The 27,803-nt window shown below is 46.3% G+C and overlaps 1 protein-coding gene and 1 long non-coding RNA gene across 2 annotated transcripts; one reads left to right on the top strand and one right to left on the bottom strand.

Moving 5' to 3' along the window:
* The first annotated feature begins 4,370 nt into the window (after positions 1-4,370).
* Positions 4,371-23,209, top strand: LOC135965442 (uncharacterized). The gene is made up of 2 exons (XR_010578378.2): positions 4,371-4,498; positions 23,051-23,209. It is a non-coding gene; the product is annotated as an uncharacterized lncRNA (long non-coding RNA).
* On the bottom strand, positions 10,481-27,803 carry DIO1 (iodothyronine deiodinase 1). The gene is made up of 4 exons (XM_005543312.4): positions 27,443-27,803; positions 17,287-17,430; positions 15,257-15,456; positions 10,481-11,617 (listed from the first exon to the last, which is right to left on the bottom strand). The coding sequence occupies exons 1-4, from the start codon at positions 27,777-27,779 to the stop codon at positions 11,549-11,551; spliced, it is 750 nt and encodes a 249-aa protein (XP_005543369.4). The 5' UTR covers positions 27,780-27,803; the 3' UTR covers positions 10,481-11,548.

The raw sequence follows: 27,803 nt of genomic DNA on the forward strand, positions 1-27,803 counted from the left end.
AAAAAAAATTAAAAATAACAAAACCAGGCAGAGTGGTACATGCCTGTAGTCTCAGCTGCTTGGGAGGCTGAGGTGGTAGGTTTGCTTGAGCCCAGAAGATCGTGGTTTCAGTGAGCCATGATTGTGCCACTGCCCTCCAGCCTGAGTGACAGAGCAAAACCCTGTCTCAAAACAAAAAAAAAAGGAAAAAAATAATCATTGATTTGCATGAAATTAAACATTGATATAGGCAACAATCAGTGGATGAGCTGATTGAAAGATTGGTGGGGAACTTTGCAATGCAGGGATCTGAGTCTATTGATTTATTAAAAATGGATTTGTGTATCAGTTAGCTTTTGCTCTGTTACAAACTACTTCAAAGCATAATGGCTTAATGCAACAATTTCATTTGCTCACAATTCTGGGGATCTGCTGGCATTTTTTTCTGGCTTGTGCTTGTTTTGCTGTACCTGTGGTCAGCTGGCAACTCCTATGGTCTAGATAGCGTAGGATGATTTCACTCACATGTTTTAAGGTTTGCAGGTTTCTGCTGCAAGTTTTTTCTTGTCCTCCAGGGGGCTAACCCAGGCTTCTTCAGATGATGGTCTCAGAATTCTGAAAAGTAGCAAAGAGGGAAATCTCCAGTATGCAAAGTTTTCTTTTTCTTCTGCTATCTCTAAACACAGTGAAAATGATTTTTGAGTCTCGATTTGCCATCAGATTTGCTGTTGTCTGTTTGCCAAATCATGTCATGTGTCCAAGCCCAGAGTGAAAACAAGAGGTGCCTGCCCAAGGGCATAAATACAAGGAAGTCTGAAAAAATTGGGGCCAGGCACGGTGGCCCATGACTGTAATCCCAGCACTTTGGGAGGCTGAGGTGGGCAAATCACCTGAGGTCAGGGGTTCAAGACCAGCCTGGCCAACACGGTGAAACCCTGTTTCTACTAAAAATATAAAATGAGCCAGGTGTGGTGGCATGCACCTGTAGTCCCAGCTACTCAGGAGGCTGAGGCAGGAGAATTGCTTGAACCTGGGAGGCAGAGGTGGCAGTGAGCCGCGATCACGCCATTGCACTCCAGTCTGGACAATAAGAGCAAAACTACATCTCAAAAAAAAAAAAATTGGCTGGGGTGAGAGGGAGCCATTACTGCTACAATCTACTACAGTCAAACACGGTATGCTTCCTGATGTGATTTTAGGTGAAGCACACAGACCAACCTATGAAGTCCTCTTGCCAAAATTACTGAACCTGAAATTTAATCAAACTCTAGCGATAACCTCCATTTTCAGGAAACTCAAGAGATAGAGGAACAAGTAAAGCAACACTGCAAGGAATGAAATACACTAGTAGCCATTAATGCAACTTCCTGAAATGTCCAGATCTGTGCTTTTCCTGGACATGGCAAGATAATACTTCCTGGCATTTGTTGTTTTTTTTTTTTGAAACGGAGTCTCGCTGTGTCTCCCAGGCTGGAGTGCAGTGGCGTGAACTCGGCTCACTGCAAGCTCTGCCTCCCGGGTTCACGCCATTCTCCCGCCTCAGCCTCCCAAGTAGCTGAGACTACAGGCGCCCGCCACCACGCCCGGCTAGGTTTTTTGTATTTTTAGTAGAGACGGGGTTTCACCATGTTAGCCAGGATAGTCTCGATCTCCTGACCTCGTGATCCACCCGCCTCGGCCTCCCAAAGTGCTGGGATTACAGGCTTGAGCCACCGCGCCCGGCCTTTTTTTTTTTTTTTTTTGAGACGGAGTCTCGCTCTGTCGCCTAGGCTGGAGTGCAGTGGCCGGATCTTGGCTCACTGCAAGCTCCACCTCCCGGGTTCACACCATTCTCCTGCCTCAGCCTCCCGAGTAGCTGGGACTACAGGCACCCGCCACCTCACCGGGCTAGGTTTTTTTGGTTTTTTTTTTTTGTATTTTTTAGTAGAGACGGGGTTTCACCGTGTTAGCCAGGATGCTCTCGATCTCCTGACCTCGTGATCCGCGCGTCTCGGCCTCCCAAAGTGCTGGGATTACAGGCACTTCCTGGCATTTGTTTAGGTAGTACCATGTGACCAGTTCTGGCCAATGAGATGAAGAATACTTCGCGGCTGAGGCATTTAATTGCCTATGAGAGCTCGTTTCCTCCTGTGCCCCTTGGGGCTCTTTTCCTCCTGTGCCATAATTGACCGACAATGTTCTGCATAGTAACTACTTTAGCAGTCTGGGTCTGGAAATGATACTGATGTTTGACAGGTAGCAGAGCTCCTCAAATCTTTCCTAGTAATAACAAAATGCTCTTGCATGATTTTTTAACAATATATTTATTTAAACAGGAAGTTGTCACTGATACACTTTAAAGTATTTTATCAATTTGTTTCCGTTTTTATTTATATTCTTTTCAATATTTTGGGTAAAGGAATTCTGTTTTTATCAGTCATCAGTAGCTCAATCTGAGATGGGTATATAGGAGAAGTAAGAAATTAAGCTTCATTGTTTTAAGCCAATTAGATTTTGGAATTGCTTGTTACCACAGTATAACCTAGCCTATCCTAACTGATAGACAAGTCTAGAATGTGGCTTATCCTACAGGGCAAGTGACCTGGTTTCTTCATAAATTCAGTGGCATAAAAAACGTTAATTAAGGAAAGGGGCCAGCTCTAGATTCAAGGAGACCTAAGAGCTCCTATAACCACATGCCATGTATGGATCGTGATGGATGCTGATTTGAATAGACAAACTGAAAAATGACTTTTTTTTTGAGATGGAGTTTCTCTCTTGTTGCCCAGGCTGGAGTGCAGTGGTACAGTCTCAGCTCACTGCAACCTGTGCCTCCTGGGTTCAAGTAATTATCCTGCCTCAGCCTCCTGAGTAGCTGGGATTACAGGCACCTGCCACCACACCCGGCCAATTTCTGTATTTTTAATAGAGTTGGGGGTCTCACCATGGTGGCCAGGCTGGTCTCAAACTCCTGACCTCAGGTGATCTGCCTGCCTCGGCCTCCCAAAGTGCTGGGATTACAAGTGTGAGCCACTGTGCCTGGCCAAAAAAGGACATTTTAAGATAATTGAGGAAATTTTCTTGTAGACTGGATTTTACTACGTGTGAGACTGGCTTTAAGCTTATGTAATAAAATGCATAAGCTTAAATGCATATAGAACTATGGGTGACTGAAATGCATATAAAGCATATGAGATGCATATAGAACTATGGATGAAATGCATATATACATGAGATGCATATAGAACTATGGATGACTGAAATGGTCTGATAATCTGGAATTTGCTTACTATTTAAGCAGAGACTTTATAAAGGAAAAGGGGTTAGTTGAAGAAGCAAATGTGACAATAATTTATTGAATCTGGGTGATAGATATATGGAGGTTTATTGTACTAGTATTTCTACTTTTATATAAGCTTTAATTTTTTTTTTTTTTTGAGACAGAGTCTCACCAACTTTTTCTTTTTTTTTTTTTTTTTTTTGAGACGGAGTCTCGCGCTGTCACCCAGGCTGGAGTGCAGTGGCCGGATCTCAGCTCACTGCAAGCTCCGCCTCCTGGGTTCACGCCATTCTCCTGCCTCAGCCTCCCGAGTAGCTGGGATTACAGGCGTCCGCCACCTCGCCCAGCTAGTTTTTTGTATTTTTTAGTAGAGACGGGGTTTCACCATGTTAACCAGGATGGTCTCGATCTCCTGACCTCGTGATCCGCCCGTCTCGGCCTCCCAAAGTGCTGGGATTACAGGCTTGAGCCACCGCGCCCGGCCAACTTTTTCTTTTTTTTGAGATGTAGTTTTTCTCTTGTCCTCCAGGCTGGAGTGGGATGGCACTATCTCGGCTCACTGCAACCTCCACCTCCTGGTTCAAGCGATTCTCCTGCCTCAGCCTCCCTAGCAGCTGGGATTACAGGCATCTGCCACCATGCCTGGCTAATTTCTTTGTATTTTTAGTAGAGGCAGGGTTTCGCCATGTTGGCCAGGCTGGTCTTGAACTCCTGACCTCAGGTGATCTGCCCGCCTCGGCCTCCCAAAGTGCTGGGATTACAGGCATGAGCCACTGTGCCTGGCCAGTTAGCAACAGTTTTAAGGCGGTTGGTACTTACTGATAAGTCACCTTCTAAGATTTGTTACACAGATTTACTCTTGGAAAAGCAGGGGTTTCTTCGTTTGTTTGTTTAGACAGAGTCACATTCTGTTGCCCAGGCTAGAGTGCAGCGGCATGATCTCAGCTCACTGCAACCTCCGCCTCCCAAGTTCAAGTGATTCTCCTGCCTCAGCCTCCCGAGTAGCTGGGATTACAGGTGCCCACCACCATGCCCAGCTAATTTTGTTGTATTTTTATTAGAGACGGGGTTTCACCATGTTGGCCAGCCAGATTGGTCTCGAACTCCTGACCTCAGGTGATCCACTGCCTTGGCCTCCCAAAGTGATGGGATTACAGGTGTGAGCCACTGCGCCCGGCCTGGAAAAGCAAATTTTAAATGGAGAAGAGTAGGAAAGGCATTTCAAAAGTCACACTGGTATAACACATAAAAAATGTGAAGGTGAGTAGTCATTCATAATAATGAATTTGGGGAAAGATGAATAGAAAAGTCTAAGTAGAGCAAAAAGTAAAACTAAAACTGAACATTACAGCTATATCACAGGCTTTCAGGTATTTTCTTGTAACATTGGAACCATTTAAGGTTTTTGAGAAGTAATGTGAATTACAGCAATTGTGTTCATGTTCAATAAAATGAAATGCTGAGCATTTTCTTTTTGCCAAGTTTCTAAACTGAAATGGCAATAACTCTTTGTGTAAGAAACACTGTGTTGAGGCTTACAGATTGCTAAAAGGGATCTCCAGAGGTTATCTGATTGATTTCTTTGGCATAGGCCTGGTGAGTTATCTTTAAGTCTTTTTTCTCTGTCTTCTGTGGATGCAGGAAACAAATGATGACTGTAGAACATCCACTTCATATATGGTATTTGAAAACAGCATGCTTTAACCTTCATTTTTCTAGGCTTTAAAAAACTCATTATCACCTTAAACCACTCCAAATTTCAGGCAATAAATATGACATGTAACTTTACCTTTTTGCTTTGTTTTGTTTTTCACTGCTGAACTACCCCCTCACCTCTTTTCTTTTTTTGAGACCAGGTCTGTCGCCCAGGCTAGAGCTCAGTGTTGCAAACACAGCTCACAGCAGTCTTCACCTCCCAGGCTCAGGTGATCCTCCCACCTCAGTGTCCTGGGTAGCTCGGACTGCAGACATGCCACCACACCTGGCTAATTTTTTCTATTTTTATAGAGATGGGGTTTCACTATGTTGCCCAGGCTAGTCTCAACCTCCCGGGCTCACAGGATCCTCCCGCCTTGGCCTCCCAAAGTGTTGGGAATATAGATGTGAGCCCCTGCTCCCAGCCCCTCACCTTTTTAAAGTCTCATTTGTCCTCAACTAGCATCCTTTTTCCCCCTCATGTGGCCTTTTCTCCACCTGCCCATGGACTCCTGACTGCCACTGTGCTGTGTGTACTACGTAATGAGGCCTTTGTGTTTGCTGTTTCCTCTGCCTGTAGTGCTCTTGCCACTGGTATCGGTATAGCTGGCTTCCTCATTGACATCAGGTCCTTACACAAAATTTCCTTCTCAATAAGCCTTTCTCTGGCCTCCCTATCTAAAATTAGAGTGTTCCTGCACCTTTCCCTCGCAAGAGAAACACATTCAATCTTTTTTCCCTGTTTTATTTTTCTCCTTTTCTTAGGTTAGGGACCTGACGCAGCCACCCTGTGTTCTGTATTTGGGAGTTTTTATACCTGACTCTTCATTTCTATCATTAAAATTCCACTTACATTTTTTTCTTTTAATGATATTAATGATAGCCCAAGTATCCTTTGAAAGATGAGGGCAGTGCCACCTGCATTCAGGTGTGAGTCTCTTGAGTAGGAAGTTTAATCAATTGAATTACCCCAGGCGCTCTCACCCTTATAGGGACAGCCCTGCTTATCACTCTCTAACATATATTTTTTCTATTTATCATGTATATCATATTTATCAACTCTCTCACTAGAATGTAAGCTCCCCAAGGCAGGGAGTTTTGTTGGTTCTGCTCATGACTATATGCTCAGGGCTTAGAATAGTGCCTGGCATATATATTCTCAATAAATATCTGTTGACTGAATAAGTGAACATTGTTCATTTATTTGCATGCTTGTATCTCTTTATACTGTAGAATCTTTGAGGAGCTTTGAATAAAGCTAGTCAATAATATATGAATTTTTGGATCACTTACTGTGGACCAATGCCTATCACAGCACCTTGCATAAAGTTTAAACCATAAATACTTATTTAAAGGGATGAATAAAAAAGTAAAAATCTAATGACCTTTTAACCATGTACCAAGTCTAGGCAAAGAAATATTACAGAAATGAAAATTGTGTTTATCACTCATTTATACAGATATTTTTATAGGACATTGCATTTATTGAGCCCTCTCTCAGTAATGCCCCTCTGCAGGGGCCAGGCTGGGGGAGGCATCCTTTGTGGGCTTCACCTTCTAGCTGATGTTCCAGCAGCCCTTTGTAACTTGACCCTGATAGACAGCCTTCTGGGAGATAGTGTGTGGCAGTGTACATCAAAGTTTTAAACATGCATGTAGTCTTTGACACAGAAAGTCCATTTCTAGAAATATATCCTATTAATCAGATAAAGGAATATACAAAGATAAGTGGACAAAGATTTTTTTTTTTTTTTTTTTTTTTTTTTTTTTTTTTTTGAGACGGAGTCTCACGCTGTTGCCCAGGCTAGAGTGCAGTGGCGCGATCTCGGCTCACTGCAAGCTCCGCCTCCTGGGTTCACGCCATTCTCCTGCCTCAGCCTCCTGAGTAGCTAGGACTACAGGCGCCCGCCACCGCGCCCGGCTAATTTTTTGTATTTTTAGTAGAGACGGGGTTTCACTGTGGTCTCGATCTCCTGACCTTGTGATCCGCCCGCCTCAGCCTCCCAAAGTCCTGGGATTACAGGCTTGAGCCACCGCGCCCGGCCAAGTGGACAAAGATTTATAGCAATATTTATAAGATAGAAAAACTGGAAACTACTATGCAGCCATATATTAGAAAGTATGATATATACAAACATCATTTTATAATGGGATATGAATTTTATATATATATATATATATAAGCTTATAAATATAAAATGGATACTTCTGGTTAAAGATGATGGGGTAAAGGGATTTTTACCTCATCCCCTTTCTCAAAACATTCACAACAAAAGGAATTATAAAAAGAAAAACATTTTATCTTCAAGGAAGCAGCTATAACCCCTAACATCAAAATGGGACACCTACTCACTAAGTACTGTGAAATGAGGATTTTGGTAAAGGAAGAAGCTGAGAACTGGCATATGTTCTCTCAAAGCTAGAGACTTCATTAAACGTGTCATGGTTATGAAAGGCTTATCCAAGAGTCTCTTGTTTAGATTGAAAAAGGCTGCAGGTGAGTCAGGAGGATGGCGAATGTCTCCAGAGAGCCTTGAGGTTAATCACAGAATGGCAGGGAAAATGGAGCTGAAGGAGAATCAGGCAGGATACACCAGAGGAGACTGCTGGAGGTAAAGCATGATTAAAGAAGTTGTCTTAGCTCCAGCTGCTCTAACAAAATACCATAAACTGGGTAGCTGAAACAACAGACATTTATTTTCTCACTGCTCTGGAGGCTGGAAGTCTGAGATCAGGGTGCTGGCATAGTTTCTGGTGAACCCTTTCTTCCTACGTTGTAGGTAGCTGCCACCTTGCTGTGTGCTCACACGAGCTCTTCTTTGTGTGTGTGCAGAGAGTGCACTCTGGAGTCTCTTAAGGAACATTATTCCTGTCTTATCAAGGCCACACCCTTATGACTTCACGTGATTTTCATTACCTCTGTAAAGGCCCTGTCTCCAAATAAAAGGAGGTTAAAGCTTTGACATATGCATTTCGGGGGTTAGAGGGGCACAATTCAATCCATAACAGAAGGTGGAAAAGCATCCAAAGCAAAGGGAGTGTAACTGAACGGGATTTCCCTGAGCCCCATCTCAAAGGAAGGAACTTAGTTAATAATAGGCGACTCAAGACAGCGAACGTCAATGAAAGTTGCAGATTGCGCCAGCTGACTCATCCCACACTATGTTTCAGCAGATAACAAGCCCCACTAATGAAGACTCATAATCAGAAAAGACCCAGAAGGGAACTGCTGTGGGTCAGGTTCTCTAGAAGCAGAGCGTCCAACAAGGATTCTTTGAAGAGTGATTTATTGAGGGAGCGCTCTCAGGAGAAACCTCTAAGGTAGTGAGAGAGAAGCAGGATCAGGCAGAGGGAAAAATTAAACATATGGCTTCTGCTGAAGTCTAGCGTCAGTCTGATCCCATAGGGAGCTCTGGAGCATGACTGGCACCAGAGAAGTAAACTGCCCCACCTTGCAGCAAGGGAGCAGGCTTTTATAATTTCAATCCATCAGCCATTGGCTGTGGGCCACACTCAGGTGGAGGACATAATCTCACAGGTATTTCTGGGTAAGATAGCTCCTATCATGAGGGCAAATTCTCAGGAAAGAGTGCATCTGTGAGTCATTAGCAGCCAACACTCACAGCAGCTGGCTGATGAGTACAATGGCTTGGTAAAAGCATCTGGGCAGAGCACCAACACCACCTACTATAGCAGCGGTTCTCAAAGTGTGGTTCCTGGCAAAGCAGCATCAGCCTCACCTGAGAACTTGTTAGTAATGCAAATTCCCTAGCTCAACCCCAGACCTATTGGAATCATAAACTCTGGGGATGAGCCCCAAGAATCTGTGTTGCAGCAAGCCCTCCAGGTGATTTTGTTGCATGCCCAAGTTTGAGAACCATTGAACTACCCTGGCCTATGGCTAGCACTGTAAAACAAAAGGATTGGAACTGACCCCAAACTTCTTGCAGTCTCCTTCACATAGCCCTTTTTCCACCTTTGCCCATGTAGTTCTCCCCACTTGAAATGCCCTTCTCCCTTCCCATCTTCTCAAGGCTCCCATCCCAACTTATGGAAGTACTGGGCATCTTTGAAGACCAAGCTCAAATGCCACCAGCTCCAAAAAGCGTTGTTGGATTCACCCAGCTCTGAGCATTTAGTCTTCACTCTAACATATATTCCACCTTGAGTTATTGTCATTGGAGTGTATGTCTGGTCCCCTGTGAGATTAAGCTGCTGGAGGACAATAGCTGTTCCTTGTCTATCTTTGCATAACTCTGCACCCAGAAAAGTATCAATGCTCAATGTTTGATGCATTAAGTTGAAGAGAATCGAATTGGAAAGCTGGGGGTCTATTTTTATCATTCTGAAAACCTCCTCAGTTTCAGCTACTATTACTTGTTGAAAACAGGGAGATTTCTGTGCATTTATAGACATGAATTGGAAGACCATCAGAGAAGTGATTCAGAAGAGCCTTGCCTTATATGCTGTCTCCTTTTGTGGAACTTAGGAGGGACAGTGAGTGCTCAGCTGTGCTTCAGTCCTATCATTCTCACAGCTTCTCATTTTCAGTATAACCTCAAAAACTCATGCCTGTATTGGTCATGAGTGGCTTTGGTAGGATGGAAAATTTTTATTCAGCGTCCCTATTGTCTTGTCCTCCTTCCACCCCCAACCTCCAAAAAGAGGGCCTGAGGAAGCAGTTGTGAGACAATAATTATGATAATCATAATAGCCAACACTTCATGACATTTTCTCCAAATCAGGCACAGTTCTCAGTGCTCTACTGATGAATCTATGGACTAGGCACTATTGAAACCCTGTTTTATAGGTCAAGATACCAAGGCAGCTTGATCAAAGTCACCCAGCTGGCAGGAACAGAGCTAGGACTCTGGCCTTCGAGTTAGAGATCCGGTTTGAATCTCGGCTTGTTACTTACTAGTTCTGAGAAGTTATGCAAGTTACTTAACTCTCTGAGCCCTGATTTCCTCATCTGTAAAATGGGGATAATCATCTCCTCTTTGAGATATAGAGAGATTAAATGAGATAACATATCTGAAAGTGAAAGTGACTGTGCCTGGTAGATGATTAATAATGACTTTTTTTTTTATGGAGTCTCGCTCGGTCACCCAGGCTGGAGTGCAGGGGCACCATCTTGGCTCACTGCAACCTCTGCCTCCTGGGTTCAACGGGTTCAAGTGATTCTCCTGCCTCAGCCTCTTGCAATAATAACTATTTTTAAAATAATAAAGTGACAACATTAATAATATTAACTTTGTAGCAACTAAAGTATAGCTAAAGACAATATGTTCTCATGCTAGCAAAAGGTCTCCAGATCCATTCTTTGATGTCATGTTGTAAAGGTAATTTGATTCCAACGTGAAAAATTGTTTCACTCCAGCAGGAGTTCATAAGACAAAACCACATTTAACATGTAACATAGGGCCTGAATGTTCTTCCCCCCAGATGGCCCTTCCAGCATTTGGTAGTTTTGCTGGTCAGATTACATGGGTAATCAGATACAAATTGGAAAAGAAAATGTAAAGATCACACTGAAGCCATCCAAAATAGCCTGATATATTTTAATCATTCTGTTATTAGCTTACTGCATCTTATAACATTTTCTTTTGAATCAAGTCACAGCCGTGTGTACTTTAGGCTGTGGCCATCATAAACAAATATGTAAAGACACAGAGTTGAAATAGATGAATACCAATGGTTATCCGTCACTTTGATGTAATCTAACACAAATGACCATTAAGAGACTTGCGAAGAAATCAGAGAAACAGAATTTCACATATGAGCTTCTGCATAACTGAATGACAGCATTGCTGGTGCCTATTGTTTGGTTTGGTCAAGGTTATGCTTTTGGGAAGCCAACCCTCCCTTCTAGATGACTCTGTTGAAAAGTGAGGCAAGTGGAAGATTTCAGGGTACAGAGAGCTAGATTTCTATGAAATATATTCAAAGATGGTAAAGTGAGTACTCTCCTCTTCCCTGGTAAAATTAGAGATGTGTTACCATGGGAACTCACCCATCATCACCAGCCATGTGGACAGGTTTAAATCTTTTGGCAAGGAGAGGATGACTGCCTCCTCCTGTTTCTAATCCCTCCTCTTCCAACTCCTCATCTCTTCCTAACAACTGGAATTCTTCCCATACTTGGTTCTAAAAACTAATTTAGTGTCTTAAATGATCAATTCCATAAATGCAAATTGGATAAAATGAATTTCCCTAGTAGAAGGAATGCCAGCTTGAATTACTTGGTATCGGAGTGGCTGGAGAGAGATACTGTACCTCAGAAGTGTGCCTGTACAGTGCAACTGCTCTTTCAAAGATGGTGTGCAGGGAATGTGGTCTCCACAGTGGGAGCAGTGTCAGGCTGTACTTTCTTCAACAGGGAACTAGCCTGAACAGCTCAAGTGTTGCGTCATTTTCTGATAATAACAATTTGTCTTGATTGGGTGCTGTGGCTTGCATTCCTCAGCTGGGAATTGTTTGCTTAGATCAGAAAAATTTGAGCTAGCAATTCAGCTAGGGACACAGGTCAAAGGTAAAAGCCAGCTGGGTCTCAGGGAGAGCCAAGCCTTGAGAAGCCCTCCCGTTGGTCACCTAGAATTGAGGTATCTGTCCAGATTAACTGTAGAGCTTTTCCAGAACAGCACGAACTTCCTCTGGATTGTAGTTCCAAGGGCCAGATTTACCCTGCAAGAGAAATGAATCAGGCATTCCCAGATATCCAACTTGCAAGGAACATGTAGGTCTGGAGGTTAGTTGCAAGATCTGGTCAAATGATGTCTATGTAGGAGCCGTCAGCATGGCTAATTCAGTGGCAGATGCAACCGTGAGGTGGGTGAGAAAGGGTGTACAGTGGCATCAGCAGTTAACAGGAAGGTTGGACAGAGAAGCAGGAAAACTAGAGGACATAAAGTGACATAGTCTTTCAAAAAGAGAAGAGTTCTGTACAAATAAGCTTTTCTTCCATACTTAGACCTTCAGACTGACCTAATCTTCTCCAGCCTTCACATCAAGTTCTACCCATCCTACCTCAGAACCATCTCTGCCTCTCCAGTTCTACTGCCCTAGGTCAGCCCTTTTCATCCACAACTTGGGCAGCTGCCACCCCTCCCAACTATCCCCAGTCCTTAGTCCCTGCTCCCTCCTGTCCATTTTTCAACCAGGAACCAGTGAACTTTCTTTTTTTTCTTTTTTCTTTTTCTTTTTCTTTTTTTTTTTTTGAGACAGAGTCTCACTCTGTTGCCCAGGCTAGAGTGCAATGGCGCAATCTTGATTCACTGTAACCTCCGCCTCCCAGGTTCAAGGGATTCTCCTACCTCAGCCTCCTGAGTAGCAGGGAATACAGGCGCACTCCACCATGCCTGGCTAATTGTTGTGTTTTTAGTAGAGATGGGGTTTCGCCACGTGCGCTAGGCTGGTCTCCAACTCCTGGCCTCAAGTGACCCACTCGCCTTGGCCTCCCAAAGTGCCAGGATTACAGGCGTGAGCCACCACGCCCGGCCATGGAACCAGTGAACTTTCTTTTTCTTTTCTTTTTTAGAGAGTCTCACTCTGTCACCCAGGCTGGAGTGCACTGGCACAGTCTTTGCTCACTGCAACCTCCGCCTCCTGGGTTCAAACAATTCTCGTCCCTCAGCCTCACAAGTAGCTGGGATTACAGGTGTGCGCCACCACGCCTGGCTAATTTTTTTGTATTTTTAGTACAGACAGGATTTCACCAGGCTTGTCTTGAACTCCTGACCTCAGGTGATCCACCCACCTGGGCCTCCCAAAGTGCTAGAGTTACAGCCGTGAGCCAGTGAACATTCTAAGTACAGGTCTGATCATGTCTCTTTCCTGCTCCAAACCTGTCAGTGGCTCTCCTTTGCCCTAAGATGAAGGCCAAACCCCTTGGTCCAGAATGAGACCCCTGTGTAACCCCAATGTCCCCAATTCTTTATTCACACTCTGCCCTACTAGGCCTCAGTGCCTCCGCCCACCCTCTTCCCTATACTGCAGTGATTTTCACTCACTGTGCTCACTGGGCCAACTCCTTACCCTTTAAGGCCCAAGCAATTGCTGCCCCCTCTGAGAAGCCTACCCTTCCGTAGAGGTTGAAAACCTTACAGTCTGGGAGCCAGACCAGTCCTGATGCCTCACATGCTTTCATTTGCATGTTGTCTGCAGCTGCTGTTGAGCTATAACAGCAGAATTGAATTGTTGCAACAGGGATTACTTGGCACAAAGTTGAAAATATTTACTATCAGGCCCTATACAGAAAAGGCGTTCTGACCCCTGCTCTGGAGTCCCCCAGCAGTTGGGACACTGTAATAGTCTTATTTGGGTCTTCCTTATCTCTCAGCCTGTGAGTAAGGGTGTGGACCATTTTCTTTTTTTCTTTTTTTTGAAACGGAGTCTCGCTCTGTTGCCAAGGCTGGAGTGCAGTGGCACAATCTCGGCTCACTGCAACCTCCGCCTCCCGGGTTCAAGCAATTCTCCTGCCCCAGCCTCCCAAGTAGCTGGGATTACAGGCACATGCCACCATGCCTGGCTAATTTTTGTATTTTTAGTAGAGACGGGGTTTCATCATGTTAGTCAGTCTGGTCTTGAACTCCTGACCTCATGATCCACTTGCCTCGGCCTCCCAAAGTGCTGGGATTACAGGCGTAAGCCACTGTGCTCGGCCGGTCTTTTTTTTTTTTTTTTTTTCAAGATGGAGTTTTGCTCTTGTTGCCCAGGCTGGAATGCAATGGCGCGATCTCAGCTCACTGCAACCTCTGCCTCCTGGGTACCAGCTATTCTCCTGCCTCAGTCTCCCAAGTAGCTGGGATTACAGGCATGCACCACCACAGCCATCTAATTTTGTATTTTTAGTAGAGACAGGGTTTCACCATGTTGGTCAGGCTGGTCTCCAACTCCCGACCTCAGGTGATCTGCTTGCCTTGGCCTCCCAAAGTGCTGGGATTACAGGCGTGAGCCACCGTGCCCAGCTAGGTGTGGGTCATTTTCAATTCATTTTTGTGTTTCCGGTATTTGCACAGGGTCTAACTCAAGGTAGGGACTCAGTGCCCAGGGTACCTCAATCATGCCTGAACCATGTCCCAAGGTACAGGAAAGGATGAAGGACCCAAATTCTTCTACTGTGACCATTGCACCATGGGGAATTTGCCTGCAAGTTTTTGCTTGTTTTATCTGAATAAGTAGGGTCAGCTTGATCTTGATCTGTGGACAGAGGAGCATCCATATACTTGGTTTTATCTGCTCCCTAAGGCTTGAAATCCCTTCAATCGCTTTAAAACGTAGTTTCTACCTTCTTAAGGGAGGCCAAGCCAACTGTGTCTAAAGAGTCAGAGGCTATGCACTTACCTCCCTCACCCTGACCAGGCTGGAACTTTCGAGAGGAAGCAATCACAAGAAAGGGAGCCTGAAATGCATTTCTGCCTCACATCCCTGTGTCCAGCATTTCCAGCTCCAAACCACGGGTTCCATTCCCCTTGAGCCTTCTACACCACCAGTCCTGGTTCAGGCCTGTCTCAGATGTTAGCAGCTTCAGACCTTCTCATTTCTGGCCCACCCGATCAGGGGATTTAGAATCGAAATCAGAGCCTTGCCCAGTGTGACCTTGGACAAGTCAATTCCCCTCTCTGAATACTGTTTATAAAACAAAAACAGACTGGGCACGGTGGCTCACACCTGTTATCCCAACACTTTGGGAGGCCAAGGCGGGCAGATCACTTGAGGCCAGGAGTTCAAGACCAGCCTGGCCAACATGGCAAAACCCCGTCTCTATTCAAAATACAAAAATTAGCTGGGCATGGTGTGTGCCTGTAGTCCCAGCTACTTGGGAGGCTGAGGCAGGAGAATCGCTTGAATCCGGGAGGTAGAGGTTACTTGGGAGGTTGAGCTAAGATCACTCCACTGCACTCCAGCCTGGGCAACAGAGTGAGAATCTGTATCAAAAACAAACAAACAAAAAACAAAACAAACAAAAAAACCCCAAAAACCAAAACCAAAAACATTCTCTGTCTCTCAGTTTGAAACCAGACCAGGACTGCGCCATCATCTGGGTTTGAAAGGCAGGCGGGAGGATGCAGCTCCAGTCCAAATGCTAGGGACTTTTGTGTGCATTATTTCATCCCCTGTGAGGTGGAGACCAATGTTCCCATTTTGTAGAAGAGGAAATTGAAGGTACTCCAAGAAGTGAAAACACTCGCCCGTGGTCACATGGTTGGTAAATGGCTAGGTGGTGATTTGAATCCAGTTCTGCTTGATGCAAAACCTTCTCTTTGCCCTTCCCCTCCCTGGGCCCCTTTGCCCTCCCTGGACCCTCTGTCCCCAGGTCACCACCTTGTAGAGGATCCTGCCCTCCTGGATTACGTAGAGCCTCTCAGGCAGTGCTGCGTAGAGCTGGCTGCTTTGGTTCTGCATGGTGTCCACCACCACAGGGCACTGGGGGCTCCTGGCCAGCAGTAGATGGGCTGCCTGCAGGCGGTCCTGAAGGTTCCGGTGATTTCTGATGTCCATGTTGTTCTTAAAAGCCCAGCCATCTACAAGAGAAAGGCCAGGCACCAAGTCCCACTGACATAGCACACACTTCCTGCAGACTAAATAGCCCCTCAATTTTTTTTTTTTTCTTTGTTTTGTTTTTTTTTTTGAGACGGAGTCTCGCTCTGTCGCCCAGGCTGGAGTGCAGTGGCATGATCTCGGCTCACTGCAAGCTCCGCCTCCTGGGTTTACGCCATTCTCCTGCCTCAGCCTCCTGAGTAGCTGGGACTACAGGCGCCCGCCACCGCGCCCGGCTAATTTTTTGTATTTTTAGTAGAGACGGGGTTTCACTGTGGTCTCGATCTCCTGACCTTGTGATCCGCCGGCCTCGGCCTCCCAAAGTGCTGGGATTACAGGCGTGAGCCACCGCGCCCGGCCTTTTTTTTTCTTTAAGACACAGTTTCGCTCTTGTTGCCCAGGCTGGAGTGCAATGGCGCAACCTTGGCTCACCGCAACCTCCGCCTCCCAGGTTCAAGCAATTCTCCTGCCTCAGCCTCCTGATTAGCTGGGATTACAGGCATGCGCCACCATACCCAGCTAATTTTGTATTTTTAGTAGAGAAGGGGCTTCTCCGTGTTTAGGCTGGTCTTGAACTCCTGACCTCAGGTGATCCGCCTGCCTTGGCCTCCCAAAGTGCTGGGATTAGAGGCATGAGCCACTGCGCCCAGCCAATAGCCCCTCACTTTTAACTGAGGTTCTCAGAGCCCTTGGCAATGATTTGGTCTAGTTTCCTATCATGGTTGAATGTGCAAGGTCACATCAGGAATTAGTGATTGATCCAGAACTGAAGCCCAGGGCTCCTGGCTGTCAGGCCCCTGCTCTTCAATGTGAAATAGTCCAATAAACCAGCACTCCTTGATCTTGAATGTGCATGAATCATTTGGGGACCTTGTTATAGGAAGATTCTGATACGGTCTGTCGAAGGTGGAACTGAGAGTCCTTCTAACTCCCAGGATGCCAAGACTGCTGGCACCTAGACCATACTTGGAGAGGCAAGGGTTTAGATCAGTAGTTCTCTAAGTGTGTGTCCCCAGACTAGCAGCATCAGCATCACCTGGAAGTTTGTTAAGTAGTGCAAACCCTAGACCTCAGCCTAGATGGACTAGGAATGGGACCCAGACATCTGCATTTTAACAGCCTTCCAGATGATTCTAATTCATACTGAATTTAAGTACTACTGCTCCAGAGTCTAAACACTTTTCTCCTAATTCTTCACCACAGTGTTCTTTCAAAAATGCAAATATAGGCTGGGCGCAGTGGCTCATGCCTGTAATCCCAGCACTTTGAGAGGCCAAGGTGGGCAGACTGTTTGAACCTAGGAGTTTGAGACCAGCCCAAGTAACATGGTGAAACTGTTTCTATAAAAAAATACAAAAATCTAGCTGGGCGTGGTGGCGTATACCCGCAGTTCCAGCTACTTGGGAGGCTGAGACCGGAGGATCGATTTAGCCCAGGAGGTTCAGGCTGCAGTGAGCCATGTGAGTGCTACTGCATTCCAGCCCCAGCCCAGACGACAGAACAAGACCCTGTCTCAAAAAAAAAAAGTTCTTCTCCCTTAACTTCCCTATTTATCCGATCAAAATGTTAGAATCCTCTCCTAGCCAGACCCTGTCACTCCAGGTGTTCTGCTCTCTGTACCCTGGTTGAAAGCACAGACTGTGAGGTTAGCCTAGTGCAGGGCCTGGGAGTGATGGGTGCTCAGTGAATAGTGGCTCTTTCCCTCTCCCCTCCTCTTCCTTCCTCTACCTCCCAACCTTGAGATGGGGCCTGGGGAAAAGGGAGAGAGAAAAGAGAGTGAGAAGAGGTAGAAGAGGCAGAGAATCTTTCTGTACCTGATGCATGTGCTTCTTCGATGTAAATGATGAGAAAATCTGCTATGGAACTAAAGTCTTCAATAAGCCTCTTGAATTGGTCGAATTTGAACATAAATGAAGGTCAGGTACAACTTCCAAAATTCAGCACCAGTGGCCTATTGCCTGAAACAGCAAGAGCCATCACAAACTGAGAATCTACACACAGTTTTCTTTTACAAGCACCATTTTCACTCCTATGTTCAATTCTGTTATTTTTATTGCCCCCCAACCCCCAACCCCAGGATGGGTCCTAGGCACTGGGGTCCGAAGCCTAGACAGCATGACTTAGCAGGGGATGAAACTGGTTTACTCCTCTCCAAAATGAGAGGTTTTTTTAGGTGGTCTCAGTGGACCACCTGTAGTTGCCGCATGGTAGTTTAAATATAAGAGGAGTCCCTTTCAGGCAGTTTATAAGGCAGGTATGCATCCATTCTCTCCTGCGATGGGATTAGTAATACAGCAAGGTTGGTAATTTTTTCCCCCATTTTATAGACAAAGAAACTGAGTTTTACATACTTGCTTCAGGTCACACAGCAGGTCAGTGAGGAGTTAAAATGAACATTCTGGTTTCTGAACTCTCAATTCAGTGCTTTCTATTCATAGCACTTCAGTTTCCTCATCCACAAGGGGGCATAATAATACTTTGTAGCATTGTTATGATGATTAAATAAATTAATAGAAATAAGGGCTTAAACTGGTTCCTGGCCCATAGTAAGTGCTTAATAAATGTAAGCTCTTGCTATGAGCTTTTATCTCCTCCCTGAGCTATGAAGTAGGGAGGCACTGAAGGCAGCTCCACAAAGACAGTGAACGCTAGGAGCAGGACCAGCTGCATAATTTGCTGGGCCTGCTGCCAAATGAAAATGCAGGGTTCTTTGTTCAAAAAGTGGGGGAAAGTGCCGTTAAATTTATGAAAATATAAAGACTTTTCTTTCTTTTTTATTTATTTTTTTTTTTGAGATGGAGTCTCACCCAGGCTGGAGTGCAGTGGTGTGATCTCAGCTCACTGCAACCTCTGCCTCCGAGGTTCAAGCGATTCTCCTGCCTCAGCCTCCTGAGTAGCTAGGACTCCAGGTGTGCGCCACCACACCTGGCGAATTTTTGTATTTTTAGTAGAGATGGGGTTTCGCTATGTTGGGCAGGCTAGTCTTGGACTCTTGACCTCAAGTGATCCACCAGCCTTGGCCTCCCAAAGTGCTGGGATTACAGGCCTGAGCCACCATGCCCGGCCTAGAATACAAAGACATTTCTAATCTTCTGCAGTCCCTCTCTTGACCTGGCATCGTGTATTTTAGTTGCTATTTAATATCATATTCCCCTGGCACAGGGATATTCATAGAGTGAGGGCAGATCCTCACAGCTACCCAGCACCCCAGAGACCAAGTGTGTGTGCACTTCCCTCTCCCTCCAGCCACCAGACCAATATGCCATGCCCTGCCCAGCATCACAGAAGTTGAGCCAGACATGGCCCCTGCCCACCACTCCAACCCACAGGGTACTGCAACCACTGTAAGGGACATACTAGGTACCTTGATGGGGGAAAGGATGGGCAAGAGGCTTCCCCCACCCTCAGTCACTTGGCGAATTGCACCATGGCACTGCGAGTCCAGGATGGGGACAGCTGCCATGCAACACGGGGATGTGACACCTGCCCCCACCTTCCTCACATCTGTATCCAGGCCCACTCTGGGGTCAGGAGATGGCAGAAGTCACTGGGTGGGAGCAGGAAGGAGCACCTGGGGATGGGAGAGTGGGCCTTAGAGAACATGTCCTGGAGGGGCAGGGAGGCTGTGGAAGACAGGAGCCTGTGTGAGCGGAGGCTCCAAGTCCTCGGGACACGCTCCGTTGTCCCATAGGGTTTCACTTACAAAATGCAGATTCAAAGATAAAATTATGAAGAATTTCAAGACATACTTTGCAACTCTGGTGTGCTAAAAACAACAGCAACAAAAATTCAAGACAGCTGCTGCAGAACATTAAACCTCAAGGACAAGGCCCTTTTGAGTGTAGGTCCCTGCGTGCTTCACTGGTCCCATATCCATGAAGCCAGCCCTGAGTGGAAACCTTCTGTAACTCTCCATCCTAGACCAAGGACAACTCTGGGGAGCAGCCGACCCCCTCTGGTTTACGACCAGAGCTGACGTTGTTGAGCCCTTACCATATATTTATTGGAGCATGGCTGGTCTTGCACTGTGACATGGCCTGTTTAAGTGTCCACATACCCCCAAATCCCCCTGCTCATTGTCCCCTGAGGGCAGGGCCTGTTCCTCATTCATCCTCGAATCCCCCGCATGTAGCACACTCTCATTCTATCTACAAGTATTTATTCAGCACTTTAAATATGCAAGTCTCCCTGCCACACACTGGGGATCTGGCAGAGAATGAGACAAGCAGCTCTCTGGCTGTGTGCAGTTTGAAGTCTGCTTAATGGGGAGACACGCAAAAAAAAAGTAAGTAAATGCATAAATGAAGAAGTTTCAAATTGTGATCAGTGTTATGAGAGAGGCTGTAAAGGGGTGACCTACTTTAGACAGGTGGGGTAGGGAAGGCCTCTGAGGAGCTGCCATTTAACCTGAGAAATGAAGGACAGGAGAGAACCAGCCATGGGCAAAGGGAGAAGGAGATTCTAGTCAAAGAGACTCACACAGAGCCCCCAAGGAGGGACAGAACTTGGTGTGTTCAAGGCCCCACAAAACCACTGGCAGGAAGCAGGCATGGAGAGCAACAAGAGAAGGGCTAGAGAGTTAGGGATGGACCAGAACAGGCAGGCTCCCATAAGCCTTTGTAAAGAATCTGGATTTTATCCTAGGTATGTGGGCTATCATAGGAATATAAAGCAAGGGTGGTGAATATTGTTGCATATTTTCTTTCCTTTTTTTAAGAGATGAGATCTTGTTATGTTGCCCAGACAGGAATGCAGTGGCTATTCACAGGTGCCATTGTAATACACTATAGCTTTGAACTTCTGGGCTCAAGTGATCCTCCTGCCTCAGCCTTCTGAGAAGCTATAACTATAGGCACACTTGACTATATCTGACTCATTTGTTGCAATTTTGGCTGCCCAGCTCTTAACTCTCCTTTCTACTTAGAATTCCCTATTTTGTATTCTATTTATCAAACATTGTGCCCAGCCTTGCTCTATGGAAGACAGAAGGGCCAGGTTCACACTCTGCCCCTGGCAGCCAGGGCTCAGGCAGTGAACCCAGCTGGGCTAATTATACCCTTCCACATAGATCTTTGATTCTGGGAGTCATTGAGATGGCAGAATTCATCCACAGCCCAGTTGTGGTGCCCCGTAAGGGATGGTGATGGGTTCCCCTGGCAACCACAATGACAGCAGGATCCAAGCCCAACTATTGATGCTAAAAGACAGTCCAATCAAGACCAGCTGGTATTGTTTCTGGAAAGCACTCAACATCTTTCCAGTATGTTCCTTTATGTACAAATGTGTGTGTGACCAAGAAAACCAGAGGGAGCTTCTGTTGCTTACAAGCCAGAACCCTGACAGCTACAGTAGGGCCATGTAATGACCAGACGTACACTTGAAGATCACTCTGGCTGCTCTGCGGAGAAAGGACTAAGAGTGAAAATGAAAGTGATGGATAAGCAGTTAGGGGGCACTGGAGAAGTCTACATGAAAGACAACGGGCCTGGACGCAGTAGCTCACACCTGTAATCCCAGCACTTTGGGAGGCCAAGGCAGGAGGATCGCTTGAGCCCATGAGTTTGAGACTACTCACAGTGGGCAACATAGTGAGACCTCATCTCTGTAGTTCCAGCCACTCAAGAGGCTGAGGCCGGAGGATCCATTAAGCCCAAGAGGTTGAGGCTGTAGTCAGCTGTGATTGTGCCATTGCACTCCAGCGTGGGCCACAGAATGAGACCCTGTCTCTAGAAGAGAAGGAGAGAGAATGGGAGCCTGGGCTAGCTAGTGTGGAGCAGTGGAGCTGGGGAGGAGGCAGAATTGACAGAGTTTGCTGAGAGATGGGGAGTAGAGGGCATCGTAACTTGCATGTGGTTTATTTGGTTAACTATATCCCCTCTGTGTTCTGCGAAGAATTTAAAGCTCCTTACACCTATACTAACACATTAAATCGAATTTTTTATTTTTTATTTTTGAGACGGAGTTTTGCTCTGTCACCCAGGCTATAGTGCAAAAGCGTGATCTCAGCTCACAGAAAGCGTGATCTCAGCTCACAGAAACTTCTGCCTCCCAAGTTCAAGGAATTCTCCTGCCTCAGCCTCCCAAGTAGCTGGGATTACAAGTGCACACCACCATGCCTGGCTAATTTTTGTATTTTTAGTAAAGACAGGGTTTCTCCATGTTGGCCAGACTGGTCTCGAACTCCTGACCTCAAATGATTCACCAGCCTTGGCCTCCCAAAGAGCTGGGATTACAGATGTTAGCCACTGCACCTGGCCAGAATTTTTTTAATCATGCCCCTCTGGGAGGCAAAGAACAGGAGGGGAAAATGGAATACACACAGGCCATAGGTCCCATGCATTTGTTGTAACTGAGCTATATTTTGACTCTGAGTTTCCTGGTGGCCAAGTAAAAGAAGAAACAAAATTGGCTTATAGTCCTCAATGTTTAGTATATGAGAGGAAAGCAGACTAGTTTCACTGGACACACGCAGCAGCTCTCCTTGTCTTTGAGTCACAGACTTTTTCCTAAGAGGCCTGAGGAGGCATTAAGTGACCTCAGTCTCTGCTGGTTGACTGCACTATGATTCCTCACCCATGTGACAAGGAGGCCCAGGCTTCAGGAGGGCAGCTAGCTCAGAGGTCAATTGTGGCCAAGTGGCCAGTCACTGGCCTCCGATGACCCCAGAGAGTCAGTCACTCTGTCACTCTTTAGGTAGGAACCCAAAAAGCCTGGGCAACATAGCAGGACCCCATCTCTAACAAAAAATTATCCAGGCGTGGTGACACATGTCTAGTCCCAGCTATTTGGGAGGCTGAGGCCTCAAGACCGCTTGAGCCCAGGAATGAGGCTGCTGTGAGCTATGGTCATGCCAGTGCACTCCAGCCTGGGCAACAGCGTGAGACGCATCTCAATAAAAACAAAAAATAAAGAATCCGAAAGACTTATGGTCATGATCAACTCTAAGTATCAGTGGTATGAAATTTTGTTTTTAATTGGGAAAAAAACTCAACATCCACTGATTCAGACGCTGGAAGAGACAGAGTCATTTGTTTAATTATTTATAGTGTGGTTGGGTACAGTGGTCAGTATTGAGGGCAAAGTTTAAACTAAGTTCTCTGCTTTCCTCAGTAGCAGAGAGGTAAAGGATGGGTGCATGGGGGTGGCACCCTGCCCATGTCCACAGACCACAGTGCAGAGAACACCATTTCCAGAATCCAGTGAAGACTATCAAGTCCAACTCCTTTGTATAAATGGGAAAACAGCCCAGACCACTAAATTACCCCCGACATCAGGATCTCTCAACAGAGAAATCCTATTTGTAGTTACTGGACAACACTTGTAAGTACACTTGGAAAGATGTTAGAAGATTTTAAACAGGGGCTGAAATAAAACCAGTTTCAGATTAACTCTCAAGTATCCAGAAAGTAAATCATCCAGAACTTGCCTTCTGCCACACCATGCCAGTTACTCGATGTTTTATTCTGTGTGTGTCCAAGAGTGTGTGTATATTGTGTTATTGTGTTTGTGCATGTGCATGGACACACAGAGGGCTGGAGGTGGCTGAGAGTTTCCCTGAGCTCCTGTTGTCTTATCCAGGAACAGCAAGTGCACGAGCTGAGAGTCAGAAGTCCAGTTCCGGCTCTTCTAAGAATTCACTGTGTGACGCCAAGCAAGTCATTCACCTCTCTGGGCCTTTGCATCTCAAAAACGAAGCAGTTGCTTTAGATTATCAGTAAAGATTCTTTATGTCTCTCTGTCTGTGGCTCTGAGTTCAGAGTTCATACACAAAGCATACAACAGAGCTTTTTGGTGGCCTGGTGGGTTTCCAAAGTAGTTACAACATGTCTTTTTTTTTGTTTTTTTGAGACAGAGTCTCGTTTGTTGCCCAGGCTGGAGTGCAGTGCTGTGATCTCAGTTCACTGCAACCTCCACCTCCCGGGTTCAAGCGATTCTCCTGCCTCAGCCTCCCAAGTAGCTGGGATTACAGGCGCCTGCCAGGATGCCTGGCTAATTTTTGTATTTAGTAGAGACAGGAGTTCATCAGGTTGGCTAGGCTGGTCTCGAACTCCTGACATCAAGTGATCCACTGGCCTCGGCCTCCCAAAGTGCTGGGATTACAGGCGTGAGCCACCGCACCCGGCCAATGTCTTTCTAATAAGCAGAACTGATCATGTTTACTTCCCGCTTGGAAACCACTCCAGAACTCACCAGTACTCTCAGGATACAGTCAACCTGCAGCTATGACACACAAAGCCCCATAAGCTCTGGTTCCTGATGATGCCTTCAGCCTCATCCTTCACCCCTTCCTGCCTCTGGGACCCGACTTGTGCCAACCTGAATGTTGTTCCTCCACTGACCTCTGCTCCTCCTCCTCTCTGCCCTGCCCAGCTCCCCATGCCCCTCTTCCTCACCCACCCCAAGGTTTCACTGCCCCTAGACAATCAGCTCACCATCCTTTCCTCTAGGAAGCTTTCCCTTGGCCACCTCCTTACCCTACTCTTCCCCCAGTGCCCTCTGCTTCCCTGTCATGACACCATCTCTCACTCTGGGTTATGAGGCCTTCCAGGACAGAGGCCCATGGTGTTTATTTCCGTATTGTTAGTACCTATGATTTCAGGGGACTTTAGGTTAATGTGTTGAAAGTAAACTCTATTTTGCAAATAGATTTTTTTTTGCCTCAGTCCCCTCCTCTTACCATTAAAAAATTTTAAATTAATTAATTAATTTTTGAGACAGGGTCTTACTTTGTCACCTAGGCTGGAGTGCACTAGCACGAACACGGCTCACTGAAGCCTAGACATCCTGGGCTTAGTGACCCTCCTAACTCAGCCTTCTGAGTAGCTGGGACTACAGGCTCACACCACCTCATCCCACTAATTTTTAAATATTTTGTAGAGACAGGGTTCCATTCTGTTGCACAGGCTGTTCTTGAACTCCTGGGCTCAAGAAATTCTCCCACTCAGCCACTCACAGTGTTGGGATTATAGGCATGGGCCAGTGCACCTAGTCACTCTTACCATTTTTTAGTCTCAGCTGCAGCAGCAGGGAGCAGAGACAAATTGAACAGTTTTTTATTTTATTTTATTTTATTTTATTTTATTTTTTTATTTTATTTTGAGACAGAGTCTCTCTCTGTCACCCAGGCTGGAGTGCAGTGGTATGATCTCAGCTCACTACAACCTTTGCCTCCTGGGTTCAAGTGATTCTCATGCTTCAGCCTTCTGAGTAGCTGGGATTACAGGTGCATGCCACCATGCCTGGCTGATTTTTGTATTTGTAGTAGAGACAGGGTTTCATCATGTTGGCCAGGCTGGTCTTGAACTCCTGACCTCAAGTGACCTGCCCGCCTCAGCCTCCCAAAGTGCTGGAATTACAGGCATGAGCCACCGGGCTCAGCCCAAATTCAACAGTCTTTAACATGTAAACTGCCTCACTGAAAGTGGACAGTTACATGATGCAAGTACATTCGTTTCAGGGAACTGATCTGCAGATGATTGACATTCAGCAAATTGGCCTGGTTCTGTTATAGTGCTTGGCACATGGGCATGTGGTAAGTTAGTTATTACCATTCCTCTTACTACCAGTGGAATTAGTGAACATTTGTTGAATAAATTGAGGTCATCTGTGCACTGTGGTTTAAAATTATGAATGAACAACAACAACAAAAGAAGCTCTTGCCTTCCCCTCTGAAACACTCTTCCCTTTTTCCTTGTCAGGCTACAAAAATCTTACTCATTCTTCAAGGCCTAGTTCCAGAATCACCTCCTCCAGGAAACCTTCCAAGTCCTCCAGGCAAAGGTCCTATTTTTTATAGCCTCCCCCATTTCATGGGACTGTAAGGATTTGTTTATTACCTCCATCTGTTCTATGGAACTGTAAACTCCTCATGTGCATATGCTCATATGCACATGAAATTCCAGGAGGAGGATATAGCATTCAGGGTTTCCCAACTACTTTGACCAGGCAACACTACATAGTAAAGCATATCTGTGGAACTTAGGTTCTAAAGAACATGCTTTCAAAAACACAGGATAGGCCAGGCACAGTGGCTCATGCCTGTAATCCCAGCATTTTGGAAGGCCGACGTGGGTGGATCACTTGAGTCCAGGAATTCAAGACCAGCCTGGGCAACATGGTAAAACCCCACCTCTACAAAAATTGCAAAAATTAGCCAAGCATTGTGGTGTGCACTTGTAGCCTCAGGTACTAGGGAGGCCACGGTGGGAGGATGACTTGAGCCTGGGAAGTCGAGGATGCAGTGAGCCGTGATCATACCACTACACTCCAGCCTGGGCAGTAGAGTGAGACTCTGTCTCAAAAAAAAAAAAAAAACAAGAAAAACACGGAATAAACCAACTGCCTCAGGTGCCTTCTCTACCTGCTGTATCTAGGCCCTGGGCCAAGCATGCTGAAGAATCCAGAGAAAAATCAGACACACACCCTCTCCTGAGGCTCTCCATTGGGCAGGGAAATAAGACTTGTGCTTAGGTACCAGGTGCTGAGCAGGAAGCAGCAGTGTACAAGGACAGGTGCAGACAGAGAGGCATGAGCCGAAGGGAGAGAGCACATGCCTAGCTGTAGGGACCTGAGGTGGCTTCACGGAGGACAAGGCGGCATGAGAGCTGGACCCACATGAATGAGGGGGATTTAGACAGCAATGGAGAGGGGAAGGGCATTCCTGACCAGCTGATATCAGCAAAGGCAAAGACAAAGGAAAGTACAAGAGATGCATAAGGCCCAACAGTTTGTCCGAAAGAACTGAGTGTGGGGGGGAGCTTGGAGGTAGAATTGAGAAAAAAAGCTGGAGCCTGAACACGGAGGACCTAGAATCCACGGCTGAGCCTGGGCTTCATCCTAAATGCAGAGGGGAGCTGCTGAAGGTGGTTGAGCTGGGATGTACTCACAGAAGAGTAATCTGGCAGTCATTCACAAGCTGGGATGGCTGAGTGGGCAAGTGGGGGAGAAGGAAGTTCTGGCAGGAAGAGAAGCTGGGAGGACAAAAAATAGAAAACTGGAGAGGTCAAGAAAAGTAGATGAAACTGGTTTTCCTGGACTGGGGAGTGGGTGGAGTTAGAGAAAACTGAGACTTTTTTTTTTTTTTTTTTTTTTTTGTGACGGAGTCTCGACTCTGTCGCCCAGGCTGGAATGCAGTGGCCGCAGTCTCTACTCACTGCAATCTCCGCCACCCGGGTTCAAGCGATTCTTCTACCTCAGCCTCCCGAGTAGCTGGGATTACAGGTGCATGCCACCACGCCCGGCTAATTTTTGTATTTTTAGTAGAGACAGGGTTTCATCATGTTGGCCAGGATGGTCTCAAACTCCTGACCTCGTAATCCAGCAGCCTCAATCTCCCAAAGTGCCAGGATTACAGGCATGAACCACCACGCCCAGCTGAGAGCTCTTTAACAAGTATTTACTGAGCAGGTACCATGTGCCAGCATCAGGCATGGGTGTAATAGTGGGTGAGAGCAATGGTGTCGACCTGCATTGAGTTTGCAGGCTAGTGAGGGAAACAGACATGAATCCTAGCCAGCCATACATAATTACAAACCACGACAGGTGAAATAAAGAAAAGTTTAGGATGTTAAGCAGGCAGATGAGAGAGGGTACTCTAGTATGGGGGAGTTGGGCTTGGCTTCTCGAAAGAAGTGTCGTTGAGCAACAGTCTGAAGATTGAACAAGAGTTAACCAGGCAGAGGGGTGGGCAAAGAGCAGCCCAGGCAGATCAGCCTGTACAGTAAGAGCAGTGTTCCAGGGGCTGAAATGCCAGACAGGATGGTTTGTGATTTGAGTGCCTGGGAAGGTGGTGATGTTTCTTAGAGAAACAATCTACAAGAAGTCCTAATTTCAGGAAGCAGGAAGAGGACAAGAAGGTCCAAAAGGAGCAGCAAGAGTAGTAGGAGAATTCAGGACTTTCCAACCCATCTCTTCATCCCCCTCTACCACTGCTATTTCAAGCACCCCCCAAGTGTGCGGCAGCCTCCTGACCTTGCATAAAGTCCCAAATGTTGCACCTCTGTCCTGAGAGGCGGACCACTGGGCAGTTTGGGGCCAGACCCCCTAGCTCAGTCGTGTCCTCTAGTCGCTGCCAACGGACCTTCAAGACGAACCAGAAATACTGGGTGCTGAAAAAGGTCGGGATCCAGTTGTCGTGGCTGAAATGGGGGTTCCTGGTCATACCGGTCTTCTCACCCATGGCCAGGATGTTCCGCTTGACTCTGTCTGGAAACAATATCAGAAGCACTTTACCCACGACCACATGGACAGCCACCTCCAAGAGCACCCAGAGCTTCTTCACCCACAGCCCTGACTGGGGCAGCCCCATCTCGGCACAGCCAGAGTAAGCTCT

This window comes from Macaca fascicularis, chromosome 1 (assembly GCF_037993035.2).
Source record: "Macaca fascicularis isolate 582-1 chromosome 1, T2T-MFA8v1.1".
NCBI classification, from domain to species: Eukaryota; Metazoa; Chordata; class Mammalia; order Primates; family Cercopithecidae; genus Macaca; species Macaca fascicularis.